Raw genomic sequence first — 13,079 nt, forward strand, 5'->3', positions numbered from 1 at the left:
AGGAGGAGTGCCTGAGGTGGGGTCTGGGCCCAAGGCATGGTCTGCCTTGGAGCTGGGCAGCTGTGGGCCAGGAGCTGTGTTTGTGTATTCTAATGACATCAGAAGGAGCAGAGCTGCTTCCACCCTCAACAGACCTGGGATGCTGTGGTTCCACACTGCCAGTCACAGAGTCACAGAAACACTCAGGTTGCAAAAGAGCCTCAGGGTCACCAAGGCCAACCCAGAACCCTGCTCTGCAAGGGTCACCCCTCAAGCATAGCCCCAAGCACCACAGCCAAACCACAGGAACACATCCAGACAGGGATGGAAAGGCTTCAGAGAAGGAGACTCCACACTTTCTGTGCTTGGATCCTGGCTGGGGAGGAGCTGGGCAAAGAGGAATCCCTGGGGAGCTGCTTGGCAGCTCAGGGGCAGCCCGAAGCCCCCACACTGTCCCCTACCCTGTGAGGGCTGTGCCCCCTGGGGGCCTTCAGGGAGTCTGTGGGGCTGGAGGTGCCCTGAGCCCAGGGGCTGGCACAGCCACTGTCCCTGGGGCTGTCCCTGGGGGGCAGGGTGGGGATGCCAAGTGCCACTTGTGGGGTACCTCGGTGCCCCAGAGCAGCTGTCTGTGTGGGCAGAAGCCCTGCCTGGCACTGCTGCCAGCGGCCCAGGACAGCCCCAAGGGCACAGAGCTGGCTGGGCACGAAAGGCAATCCAGCAGCCTCAGTGCCACCAGCCCTCTGCTCCCCAGAGCCTCTGGGTCCCCAGAGCTGGCACCCAGGGGACATGGGGCTGCAGGGAGGCCTCTGCCCCGGGCCTGGCTGGGTGCCAATGGCCTCTTTGCCTTCCTCAGAGCCCTTTGCCCCCCGGGGGTGGGCAGCAGGCACAGAGCTGATGCAGGCAGCAGGGCAGGCAGAGCAATCTATGCCTCAGGCTGGGAGTGAGGATGGGGACCAGGTGCCTGCAGCAGAGCCAGGGCAGCAGGTCAGGACCTGCAGGGCAGGATTCAAGAGCAGAACCTCTCAGCACTGCCCTGCAGCTCTCTGGTTCCCTACTGCAACTCCTGCCCCACGAGCAGCAGCTGGGCAAGGAGCTCGGGGCCAGCGTGGGGCTGGGTTAAGCAGCTGATTGCCAGCTGCCCTCTGAAGCAAAGCCTCTGCTCGGGACAGGGACTGTGGCAGCCGGCAGGAGCGGAGCTGCGTTTGCTGCTTGTGCCCAGCGCTGCCTCCTGCCCTTCTCTGCTCTCTCGGCAGCCCCGCAGCAGCCTTCAGGCCCTCTGAGCGGCAGCGCAGCGAGAGGAGCCCCAGAGTGCTCCGTGCCCCGGCTCGGAGAGCAGAGCCCTTGGCGATGTGTGGGCAGCGCTGGGGCCGGGGCCGGGGCCGGGGCCGGGGCGGGGGAGCCCTTGCAGGCCCTGAGGGGTGCCCGGGGCTGGCTCCTCAGGGCAAAGATGGCGGCCAGGCCCCGGCGGCCTACAGCTCCCATGGTGCACTGCGCGGAGCGGCCGCGGCTCGCGGGCGGAGCGGCCGGCAGCGGGCGGGGCTCGTGGGCGGGAGCGGGCGGGGCTCGCGTTGCTGAAGAGCCAATGGGAGGCTCTGCTCGACGATTGACCAATGAGCGCAGGGGGCGTGGTCGGCGGGACTGTTTGAGCCCTCATCGGTGGAAGCAGCGGTAAGAGGCGCTCCGGTGCCCCAAGGGCTACGGGAGAGGGATGGGGACGGCTGCGGGGGCCGGGGGCAGCCTGGAAGGACAGGGGAGGACTGCGGGGACTGCGGGGCTGAGGCAGGATTGCGGGTTCCGCGGGGCTGAGGCGGGCTGCGGGGCTGAGGCAGCATTGCGGGATCCGGGACAGCCTGCAAGGTCAGGGGCAGCCTGTGGGGGCTGCGGGGCTGCGGCGGGCTGCGGGAGGCGGCGGTGGAAGCGCCCTGGGCAGTGCTGGGTGCGGGGCCGGGGGAGCGTTGCGGGGCCGGGGCTGTGGAGCGTTGCGGAGCCGGGGCCGGGCCCGGGGGAGCGTTGCGTTGCGCGGCCGGGGCCGGGGGAGCGTTGCGAGGCCGGGGGAGCGTTGCGGGACCGAGGCTGTGGAGCGTTGTGTTGCGGGGCCGGGCCCGGGGGAGCGTTGTGTTGCGGGGCCGGGCCCGGGGGAGCGTCGCGGGGCCGGGGCCCGGGGGTGCGTCGCGGGGCCGGGCCCGGGGGTGCGTCGCGGGGCCGGGCCCGGGGGTGCGTCGCGGGGCCGGGCCCGGGGGTGCGTCGCGGGGCCGGGCCCGGGGGAGCGTCGCGGGGCCGGGCCCGGGGGAGCGTCGCGGGGCCGGGCCCGGGGGAGCGTCGCGGGGCCGGGCCCGGGGGAGCGTCGCGGGGCCGGGCCCGGGGGAGCGTCGCGGGGCCGGGCCCGGGGGAGCGTCGCGGGGCCGGGCCCGGGGGAGCGTCGCGGGGCCGGGCCCGGGGGAGCGTCGCGGGGCCGGGCCCGGGGGAGCGTCGCGGGGCCGGGCCCGGGGGAGCGTCGCGGGGCCGGGCCCGGGGGAGCGTCGCGGGGCCGGGCCCGGGGGAGCGTCGCGGGGCCGGGCCCGGGGGAGCGTCGCGGGACCGGGGCCGGGGGAGCGTCGCGGGACCGAGGCTGTGGAGCGTGGCGGGCCCGGGGGAGCGTGGCGGGGCCGGGGCCGGGGGTGCGTTGCGGGACCGAGGCTGGGGAGCGTTGCGGGCCCGGGGGTGCGTGGCGGGGCCGGGGCCCGGGGAGCGTTGCGGGGCCGGGGCCCGGGGGTGCGTGGCGGGGCCGGGGCCCGGGGAGCGTTGCGGGGCCGGGGCCGGTGGATCGCGGCCGAGGCTGTGGAGGGGCTCTGGGGACCCGCGGTGGGGTCGGAGCGTTGGGGCGGTTGTGAGGACCCGCAGGGGATGCAGGCTCCTTCCGGACGGGGAGAAGGCGCAGGGCTGGGGGGGTGTAACGGCAGCCCCGGCGGCAGCGGCGGCGGTTAGGGCAGGCAGGGCTCGGGAGCAGGCTCCGGGCTCGAGAGGTAAAGGCTTTCTCCAGCCTCAGGCTCCCCCTCCGCCGCTTCCCCTCCCCGCCTGACCCTTGTTGTCTCTTCTCAGAGTGCACTCTCAGGACTTTCGAGCCCAGAGCTGTGTTCTTCGGTGTTCTTCAGCCGGCGCTTTCCTTCGAGCGGTGCTTTTCTTGTGGCGGTGCTGTGCGAACCCTAAGGGGAGTGCCCTGAGCCTTGTGTCACCTTCGTCGCCGCCGCCGCCATGGCGGCGGCCCCTGCCCCCCAGGAGGGCACCGTGACCGTCATGGTGCGAGTGCGACCCCCGGCCCCCGGCGAGGGAGCCGCGCAGCACCCGCTGCTGAGGGTGGTCGACCATCACACCCTCCTGTTCGACCCTGGTGCCTCCGGCGGTGTGCTGCCTGCTGGCCACGGCAAGAACCCAGGCAAACATCAGAAGTTCCTCTTCGACCGGGTTTTTGCTGAGCAGGCCACCCAGGAGGAGGTGTTCCAGCACACCACCCGCCAGATGGTCGATACTCTCCTCGACGGCTACAACTGCTCTGGTGAGCCCTAGCAGCCTGCTCTGGCCCTTGCAGGAGCTCCTGCCCATCTGCCCCTGCTCTGGGTGGGCTCAGCAGAGCTGGGGGTTGGTTCCAGAAGCCCTGAGCGGCTGTGGCAGCAGTGGGGACGCAGCGGCTCTGCAGAAAGAGAAAGCCTTGACCTTGTTGTTGGCACCAAGCTGGGGCCGTGACAAGTGTGGCCGGGACAGGGCCAGTGCTGGCCTGGAGATGTCATCCGAGGGCTCTGGGGGCAGGCAGGGCCCAGGCCAGCAAGAGGAGAGCAGAGACAAGCCCAGATGAGTGTGGAGTCCTGCCTGTGGGGTGGCATCAGCTGGGAGCCCTGTGCAGGCTGGGCAGCAGGCTGGTGCAGAGGGCCCCGGGGGCCCTGCTGGACAGGATGTGAGTGGGAGGCAGCAGTGCCCCACAGCAGGAGCTGGCTTTGGGGCTGTGTCCCCAGCTGAGGCAGAGCTGGCAGCATCCCCCCAGTGCTGCTGTCGATGGAGGCTGCTCTCAGGGCTCCTCCCTTTCTCCTCCCAGTGTTTGCCTACGGAGCAACCGGAGCAGGGAAAACCTACACCATGCTGGGCTCGGAGAACAGCCCTGGCATCATCTACCTCACCATGGAGGAGCTGTTCAGGAGGCTGGAGGCCAGGCAGGAGCAGAAGAGCTGCGAGGTCCTGGTCTCCTACCTGGAGGTAGGCTGTGCCCAGCTGTGCCCCTCCTGCTGCCAGGCCACCACCTCCAAGGTCTGGGCTTGTAGTGCCAGGGCTACCCCTGTGCTGCCAGCTGTGCCCAGGGCAGCCCCAGACTGGAAGCAGGCTGCCCCTGGCCAGGCTGCTGGGCTGGTGCTGCTGGCCTGCCCCCTCTGGAGCTGGGGGCCACAGGGCAATGAGGGCTTCCTGGCTGCAAGGCCTTTGGAGGAGCAGCGGCTCAGTGCCTGGCTGCTGAAGCCTCCTGAGCTGTCCCCTGCCTTAGGGCACCTTCAGCTGCTCCTGCTGGCGGCAGGTGCCAGAGGTGCTGTTGGGTGGGCAGCAGGCCCTGGGGTCCCAAGCTCCTCTGCCTGCTGCCCTCTGGGGCCCCAAGCCTCAGCCTGAGCTGGAGCTGCCTGCTGCAGGTCTACAACGAGCAGATCCGTGACCTGCTGGAGCCCAAGGGCCCTCTGCCCATCCGGGAGGATCCTGAGAGAGGAGCTGTGGTTCAGGGCCTCTCCATCCAGCAGGTGGGGGTGGAAGCAGGCACAAGGTGTGGGCAGCGCTGTGCCCGCCCCAGGGGTGCCAGCTGGGACCGGGGGAGCTGGAGGGGGAGGGGAGGGCTGCGGGGCCCCAGGGCAGGGGCTGCGGGGCCCCGGGGGTGCCGGCTGGGTGGGTGCCGGCTGGCAGCAGCGCTGAGCCCGAGGCCAGAGGAGCCCTGCAGGGGCGCAGGAGGCCTCAGCCTGTGGGCGCTCGGTGCCCGTGCCGGGGCTGCGCTGATCCCTGCCCTCTGCCTGCTCCCCGCCAGCCCAGCTCGGCAGAGCAGCTCCTGCAGATGCTGCTCGGGGGCAGCAGGAACCGCACGCAGCATGCCACCGATGCCAACGCCTCCTCCTCCCGCTCCCACGCCGTGCTGCAGGTGAGGGGTGGTGCTTGGGGCAGCCCTTGGCACCGCTGCCCGGAGGGGGGCAGGCGGCGATGCTGTGCCAGGGCCGGCGTGCCAGGGCTGCTGCCGCGGCTGCGAGCGGCGAGCCCGAGCGCCCTGCGGAGCTGCAGCCTGCCCTCTGTGTGCCCTGCCAGGTCTACGTGAAGCAGCAGGACCGCGCCGAGGGCCTCGCTGGGGCCGTGCGGGTGGCCAAGATGAGCTTGGTCGACCTGGCCGGCTCGGAGCGAGCCGCGGTGGCCAAGACCAGCGGCGAGCGGCTGCGGGAGGGAGCCAGCATCAACCGCTCGCTGCTGGCCCTGCTCAGCGTCATCCAGGCGCTGGCTGGGGCCAAGGTGAGGCTGCCGCTGAGGGGCCCTGAGCGCCGTCCCCACGGCAGAGCTGCCGTGGGCTGGGCCTGGCCGGGGCTGGGAGCCGAGGGCCAGCCCCTGAGCGGAGCCTCGCTGTGCCGGGCAGGGCAAGCAGAGCCACGTCCCGTACCGGGACAGCAAGCTGACGCGGCTGCTGAAGGACTCCATCGGCGGCAACTGCCGCACCCTGATGCTGGCTGCCCTCAGCCCCTCGCCGCTCTGCTGCCAGGACACCCTCAACACCCTCAAGTATGCCAGCAAGGCCAAGGAGATCCAGGTCTCGGTGAGCACCTCGCCCCGCGGCCGGCAGCTGCTGGGGCTGCCCGGGAAGGAGCCTGGGGCAGGCTGCTGCGGGCTGCTGCCTCCCTGCTGCAGCCGGGCTGCCTCTGGAGCCCCTCTCAGAGTCAGCTGCAGCCCCTCGGGCCCCACCAGCCCAGGGCAGGCTGAGGAGCTGCCCCGCTGCCGCCTCAGCGGAGGGGAAGGAGCTGTCCCGGTGCTGCTCTCAGCTCCGCTCCTCCCTCTCCCCGCAGCTCAAGAGCAACCTGCCGAGCCCGGACTCCCACGTCTGTCCGTACGTTGTGCTGTGTGCGCAGCTGAGAGCGGAGGTGAGCTGCCGGGGGCAGGGCTGGGCTCTGTCTGCGGCTCTGCTTTGCCTGGCACCCAGCCTGCTGAGCTGCTGGGGCTCAGGGCATGCTCTGAGCCAGGGCTGCCCCTTGCTCACAGGTGGCAGAGCTGCAGGCCAAGCTCCGTGCCTATGAGGATGCTGCCCGCGGGGCACAGAGCCAGGCGCCAGAGCCGCTGCCTGCCCTCGGCTCCAGCCCCTTGGAGCTGCCCAGGTGAGGCTGCTGGGCAGGAGGGAGGGAGCCTGGGCTGGCACCTTGGGGTCCCCCAGGGCCAGGAGCTTGCAGAGTTTGGCTGCTGGCTGCAGCCCAAGTGGCTGCCAGGACGCAGCTGAGCTGCTCTGCTGCTGTGCCACAGCCTCTCCGCTGCCCAGCTGGAGTGAGGAGCCTGGCAGCCCCCAGAGCTGGGGGACAAAGGCCAAAGCTGCCCTTGGCTCCATCCCAAACCTTGGTAGGCCAAGGGATGGCTTCCCCAGAGGCTCTTCCCTGGCTCAGGGGCTGCTGCTGTGACTTGTGTAGGGTGGAGGAGGCTGTGCCCGAGGCGTGCCTGGAGCTCCCTGGTGGGGAGAGTGCTGGAGAGCAGCAGGAGCTGGCAGCTGGGTGTCCTGCTGCCTTGCAGCTGGCCTTGGAGGAGGTGAGAGGAGGGCTTGGCCCGGTGATGGGACCCAGCTCAGGTACCTTGCTGGGCTGCACTGGGCAGGCTGGGAGAGGGCAGGAGCTGAGCTGCTCTGGGAGGTCTGGGCTCAGCAGGTGCTGGGCTGTGGAGTGCTGGAGAAAGCTCTGAGCCTGGCAGGGAAGGGGCAGCTGGGGGCCCAGGCTCAGCTCAGCTCTGGCCTGATGCTGCTCTGGGGGCTTGCTGCAGGCTGCAGAGGAAAGGTCTGCCCCAGCCATCCAGCAGGCAGATGTGCAGCAGGAAGCAAAGGAAGCAGCCCCCCTCCTGCAGGGCTTGACTGCCAGCCAGCCAGAGGGGTGAGTGTCCTTGTGCCCCCTCCCTGTGCCACTTGCTCCTGGCTGCTCAGAGAGTTTCAACCTTCCTGTGGTGTGCAGCCCCCTGAGGGTGCTGGAGGTGGGGGAGGGCCCAGGCCTTGGCTTACAGAGCAGTGCCTGCCCTCTGAGGTGGGATTTGGCTCCTAGAGAGCCAGTCCCAGGGGAGAAGCTCCCCTGGAAGGGTCAGCAGGGAAGGTTTCCAGGCACAGCAGCTGAGAGCCTTCAGTGCCTCTTGCCAGGCCTAGAGCTGCCTCCCCCAGGGCTCTGCTGCTGCCTCTGCTCCCCGAGGTGCTGCCCTGGCACCACCTGCTGCTGTCTGTGCCCCAATGTCCTGGCAGGGGGAAGGTCTCCCGAGGGAGGCTGCCTGTGCTGTGTGCCTGAGGCCCAGCACAGCTCTGGGGCTGCTGTTGGGTGCCCTGCAGCCCACAGGTGATCTCCCAGCTCAGGTCCTGCAGTGCCAGCCTGGGCACCCCTCAGTCTCAAAGCTTGCCTGGCCCAGAGCTCCCCCCAGGCTGTGCCCCAGTTGAGGAGGGGGCTCAGAGGTGCTGCTGGTGGTGCTGAGCCTGTCTTGGGTGCCAGGGGCTGAGGTTCAGCCCCTGACTGCTCCTTGGCTCTGTCTCTCTCTGCCCCAGGGCTGCAGCTGCTGCCAGGAGCTCCTCCCCAGAGCAGCAGTCCCTGCCCCAGGCTGGCAGCTTCCTTGCTGCTGCTGTGGCCTCTGAGGCACTGCAGCCCCTGGCCCCTCAGGAGGCTGCTGCCAGCCAGGAGCAGGCCTCCTCCCCAGGGAGGGCTGCAGAGGCCAGCAGGGCCAGCCCAGCCCAGAGGAGCCAGCAGGGCAGTGCTGCTGAGGATCCAGGTTGGTGCCCTCTCTCTCCTCTGTCCCAGGCTCTGCTGCAGGGCTGGGGGGTGGTGGGGGGCAGCTGCCAGCTGTGGGCACAGGGCAGGGGCAGAAGTTTCTCCTGCCCTGGCACCCAGTGGGGGCTGAGCCTGCCTTTATCTCCTGTGGGTGACTGCTCTTGGGGGCATCTGCCCCGCTCAGCCCAGCTGTGGCCTGGCTGCTGGCAGCCTGTGTCTGGGCAGGGCTGACCTCTTCCTCCTCATCCTCGGTGCCCATGCATGAGGCCAGCAGCAGAGCCTGGCTCTGCAGAGGCTGCTGCTGGGCACAGGCCAGGCCCTGCCACGGGGCACTTGCTCTGGGCCCAGGATGGTTGGTGCTGGCTCTTGGGCTTGGTGTGGTTTGGGGCAGTCCCAGCAAAGAGCTGAGGGGGGTGGGGGGCAGGGGTGGAGGGCCTGGGAGCTGCAGCCAGGGAGCTGACTCGGTCTCTGCTCTGCTCCTCCAGCCGAGAGCTGCGTGGCTGTGCCTGGCGCCCCCGTGACCAGCTCTCCCCTGCCAGGCTGGCAGCACCTGGCTGCGCTCAGCAGTGCCAGGCTGCTGGCCCTCAGCCCCATCGGGAAGAGGAGGAGGTCCCCTGAGATGCCAACTCCTGCCCAGCCGGCCTCTGCCTGCAGCCTCTCCCCGCGGCCCAAACGCCGGCGGCCGAGTGGGCAGCCGGCAGAGGCTGCCAGGGCGGCACAGAGCCCCCCCAGCCCCTGCCCCCCGGCTGCAGCCCCCCCAGCCCCTGTGGCGCTGCCAGCCTGGCCCTGCGGCTCCAGCCTGTGCCCGGAGAGGCTCTCCCGGAGCCGCCTGCCCCTGGCGCCGCTGGCAGCTCCCCAGGGCTGTGCCCTGCCCCCAGGCCCTGACCTGGATGGCACCTACCAGGTGTGCAGGCTGCCAGCCTCAGCCAGCCCTGGGCCCCCGGGCTGCAGGGGCCTGGAGCCCCCCAGCCAGGACCTCCTCCGGCAGCAGGATGCCCTCTCGGTGCCCAAGTGAGTGCCGCCCTGGGGCCCTCCCTGCGGGGTTGGGGACCCCCTGGGTGCCTCCTGGGGGGGTGGCTGCGGCTCTGTGGGGAGGGAGGGTGGGCAGGGGGCACAGGGCTGGGGGGGTGGGCAGCAGTGGGCTGAGCTCACCTGGGCAGGGGTTGCTGAAGAGAAAAAGCCAAGCAGAAGGCCCCCCTGTGTGCCACTTGCCCTGGCACAGTGTGTGCCCCCTCCTCCTGCACGTAGCTGCCCCAGGGATGAGCTCTGCCTCAAAGCTTGCCTGGCCCAGAGCTCCCCCCAGGCTGTGCCCCAGCTGAGGAGGGGGCTCAGAGGTGCTGCTGGTGGTGCTGAGCCTGTCTTGGGTGCCAGGGGCTGAGGTTCAGCCCCTGACTGCTCCTTGGCTCTGTCTCTCTCTGCCCCAGGGCTGCCGCTGCTGCCAGGAGCCATGAGCTCAATGTCACCTACCAGGTCTGCAGGCTGCCAGCCTCAGGCAGCAGCCCTGAGCCCTTGGGCTGCAGGGGCCTGGAGCCCCCAGGCTGGCAGCACAAGCAGGATGCCCTCTCGGTGCCCAAGTGAGTGCTGCCCTGGGGCCTTCCCTGTGGCTTTGGGGATCCTGCCCTCCATGGCTGGGTGCCTCCTGTGGGGATGGCTGCAGCTCTGTGGAGGGCAGAGGGTGGGCAGGAGGCACTTGGCCAGCAGGCACAGGCTGAGCTCACCTGGGCACGGCTGCACAGGGCAGAGAGCATTCCAAGGGAAGCTTTTCCTGCTCCTGCTCCTCCCTTTGGCCCTGGAGCATCCTCCAGATTGCTTCAGGAGTGCTGGCTGGGAGCAGGTTGGGCATCTGCTCTGCTGGCACTGGGGGTCAGGGCTGTGCCCTTGGGGGCCTGGGCATCTTTGGGGTGGCTTTTGGCTGGTGCAGCAAAGAGGCTCTGGCTCTTCTGGAGCCCTGTGGCTGTGCAGAGGCTGAGCCCCACCTGGCCCTGGTGGTGCAGGACACCCCCAGGGAGACCTCCTTGCTTCTGGGGCTCTGCAAATAGCTCAGAGTGAGGAGAGCTGGAAATGGGGACAGGGCAGGGCCCAGCCCCGTGCCAGGGGCAGTCAGGATCCCCCCTGGCACTAACCATCTCTGCCCTGCCTGCAGGCCCTGCAAGCTGGCCTGTGCCCCACGGACACCCTCTGTGCCCAGGCTGCCTGTGGGCTGCAGAGCCTCTGCCCTGAAGCAGAAGGCAGCTGAGAGGTGAGAGAGCTGCCAGCAGCTGCCTGTGCTCCCCACTGTGGGCCCTGCCCCATGGCTGCAGCTGCACCTTGCCAGTGCCCTCTGCCCCGAGCCTGCCTGGGTGCCAATGGCCTCTTTGCCTCCCTCAGAGCCCTTTGCCCCCCCGGGGGTGGACAGCGGAGCCGCATCCCCCAGCTGCGCAGCAGGCAGCGAGCTGCCAAGGCCTCTGCAGCCCAGGTGAGGCTGCCCTGGGAGTGAGCCCTGCTGCTGTGCCAGCCCCGTGCCAGCTGGAGGCACAGCCCTGCCATGGGGATGGTTGGTGCTGGGGGGTGGCTGCAGCCTGCTGCTGTGCCAGCCCCGTGCCAGCTGGAGGCACAGCCCTGCCCTGGGGATGGTTGGTGCTGGGGGGTGGCTGCAGCCTGCTGCTGTGCCAGCCCCGTGCCAGCTGGAGCAGAGCCCTGCCATGGGGATGGTTGGTGCTGGGGGGTGGCTGCAGCCTGCTGCTGTGCCAGCCCCGTGCCAGCTGGAGCAGAGCCCTGCCATGGGGATGGTTGGTGCTGGGGGGTGGCTGCAGCCTGCTGCTGTGCCAGCCCCGTGCCAGCTGGAGCAGAGCCCTGCCATGGGGATGGTTGGTGCTGGGGGGTGGCTGCAGCCTGCTGCTGTGCCAGCCCCGTGCCAGCTGGAGCAGAGCCGTGCCATGGGGATGGTTGGTGCTGGGGGGTGGCTGCAGCCTGCTGCTGTGCCAGCCCCGTGCCAGCTGGAGCAGAGCCCTGCCATGGGGATGGTTGGTGCTGGGGGGTGGCTGCAGCCTGCTGCTGTGCCAGCCCCGTGCCAGCTGGAGGCACAGCCCTGCCATGGGGATGGTTGGTGCTGGGGGAGGGCAATAGAGCAGGTATCTGCCAGGGCCTGGGTGTGCCCGGCGCTGCCTGCTGCCCTTCTCTCCTCTCTCTGCAGCCCCAGAGCATCCTTCAGGCCCTCTGAGCAGCAGCGCAGCAGGAGCAGCCCCAGAGTGCCTCCAGCCCCGGGTGAGAGAGCAGAGCCCCTGGGGAGGTGTGGACAGCCCTGGGCGTGCCCCGTGCGGGCCCTGGTGGGTGCCCGGTGCTGGCTTCTCAGCGCTGCTGAGGGGCAGGCGGCGCTGGGCTGGCCGCGGGGGCTGGTCGGGGCCGGAGCTGCCGGCAGGGAGCTGGGAGGAGAAGCTGCCAGGGCAGGGCTGGGGCTGAGGGCAAAGATGGCGGCCGGGCCCCGGCGGCCTACGGCTCCCATGGTGCTCTGCGCGGGCGGGAGGGGGCGGGGCTGTCGGCGTTCGAGAGCCAATGGGGGGCTGCGTTCGGGCACCGGCCAGTGAGCGCAGGGGGCGTGTCCGGCGGCAGCGTTTGAAGCCCTGCGGCGCAGGCGGCGGTGAGTAGCGCTGGGGCCCCGGGAGCGGCGAGGCAGAGGGATGGGGACGGCTGCGGGGAGCGGGGGCTGGGGGAGGCAGGGAGTGCTGGAGGCGGCGGTGGCAGCGCCGGGGGGAAGCTGGGGAGGGCGCCGGGGAGGGCTAGAGGCCGGGGGTGTGGGCGTGGGGAGGGGGTTGGGGATCAGGGATCAGGGCTCTGGATGTGGGGGCGTCCTGGGGCGGTTGTAGGAGCGTTAGGGTGGCTGTGGGGACCCCAGGGTGATGTAGGATCCTTGCAGACGCTGGGAACCTGTAGGGCTGGAGGGTATTGGAAGGGCAGCTCTCGGGGTACCGGTGGGAGTTACCACAGGGGGGGTGTGGGAGCAGGGTCCCGGGTGGGGGGCTGGGGGTGTCCAGGCTTTCTCCAGCCTGCGGCTCCCCCTCCGCCGCTTCCCCTCCCTGCCTGACCTTTTTTTCTCCCGAGAGTGCGCCCTCAGGACGTTGGAGCCCGGAGCTGTGTTCTTCAGCCAGTGCTGTCCTTGGAGCGGTGCTGTGCGGACCCCAGGGGCAGTGCCCTCAGCCCTGCGTCGTCGTCGCCGCCATGGTGCTGGTCCCTCCCCCCAGGAGGGCGCCGTGGCCGTCACGGTGCGAGTGCGACCCCTGGCCCCCAGGGAGGGAGCCACGCAGCACCCAGGTGCCTCCCAGCCCCGTGCCAGGGGCAGTCAGGATCCCCCCTGGCACTAACCATCTCTGCCCTGCCTGCAGGCCCTGCAAGCTGGCCTGTGCCCCACGGACACCCTCTGTGCCCAGGCTGCCTGTGGACTGCAGAGCCTCTGCCCTGAAGCAGGAGGCAGCTGAGAGGTGAGAGAGCTGCCAGCAGCTGCTTGTGCTCCCCAGTGTGGGCCCTGCCCCATGGCTGCAGCTGCACCTTGCCTGTGGCCTCTGCCCTGAGCCTGGCTGGGTGCCAATGGCCTCTTTGCCTTTCCCAGAGCCCTTTGCCCCGCGGAGAGTGGGCAGTGGAACTCCAGAGCAGGAACAGAGCTGCCCTGTCCTCTGCAGCCCAGGTGAGGCTGCCCTGGGAACCACTCAGCCAGGAGTGAGCCCTGCCCCGCGGCAGCCTGCAGCCTGCTGCTGTGCCAGCCCTGTGCCAGCTGCGAGGCAAAGCCCTGGCAGGGGCATGGTTGGTGCTGGGGGGAGGGCGGGAGAGCAGGGAGGTGCCAGTGCCTGGGTGTGCCTCAGGAGGGGAGCTGCGTTTGCTGCTTGTGCCCCAGAGCTGCCTGATGCCCTTCTCTCCTCTCTCTGCAGCCCCGGAGCATCCTTCAGGCCCTGTGAACGGCAGTGCAGCAAGAGGAGCCCCAGAGTGCTCCCAGGCTTCGGCAGCAACCTCTCTCCTTCCAGCCCCCATCCAGTGAAAACTTCAGCAGCCAGGACCCCAGCCCAAGCTGGAGGTCCCGTCGGCGGCGTCCCTGCCCCCGGTCCCGGTCCCCATCCCGTCCCTGCCCCCGTCCCGTCCCGTCCGCGCCGTCCCTGCCCCGGT

At 70.3% G+C, this 13,079-nt stretch overlaps 1 protein-coding gene and 1 long non-coding RNA gene across 2 annotated transcripts; both read left to right on the forward strand.

Moving 5' to 3' along the window:
* The first annotated feature begins 2,804 nt into the window (after positions 1-2,804).
* LOC137456122 (kinesin-like protein KIF18B) lies at positions 2,805-9,527 on the forward strand. The gene is made up of 14 exons (XM_068167428.1): positions 2,805-2,981; positions 3,058-3,511; positions 4,046-4,203; positions 4,623-4,727; positions 5,006-5,116; positions 5,278-5,475; positions 5,597-5,773; positions 6,021-6,095; positions 6,214-6,326; positions 6,630-6,744; positions 6,973-7,079; positions 7,730-7,950; positions 8,435-8,960; positions 9,374-9,527. Exons 2-14 carry the CDS (start codon positions 3,211-3,213, stop codon positions 9,525-9,527), a joined length of 2,361 nt encoding a protein of 786 aa, XP_068023529.1. The 5' UTR covers positions 2,805-2,981; positions 3,058-3,210.
* A 571-nt stretch (positions 9,528-10,098) lies between these two features.
* Positions 10,099-11,655, forward strand: LOC137456082 (uncharacterized). Its single transcript, XR_010990948.1, has 3 exons — positions 10,099-10,188; positions 10,317-10,404; positions 11,122-11,655. It is a non-coding gene; the product is annotated as an uncharacterized lncRNA (long non-coding RNA).
* The last annotated feature ends 1,424 nt before the right edge of the window (positions 11,656-13,079 follow it).

The sequence above is a fragment of the Melanerpes formicivorus genome, unplaced genomic scaffold, assembly GCF_026170545.1.
Source record: "Melanerpes formicivorus ecotype bairdi unplaced genomic scaffold, bMelFor1.0.p_v2 SCAF_116, whole genome shotgun sequence".
In the NCBI taxonomy this organism is placed as follows: domain Eukaryota; kingdom Metazoa; phylum Chordata; class Aves; order Piciformes; family Picidae; genus Melanerpes; species Melanerpes formicivorus.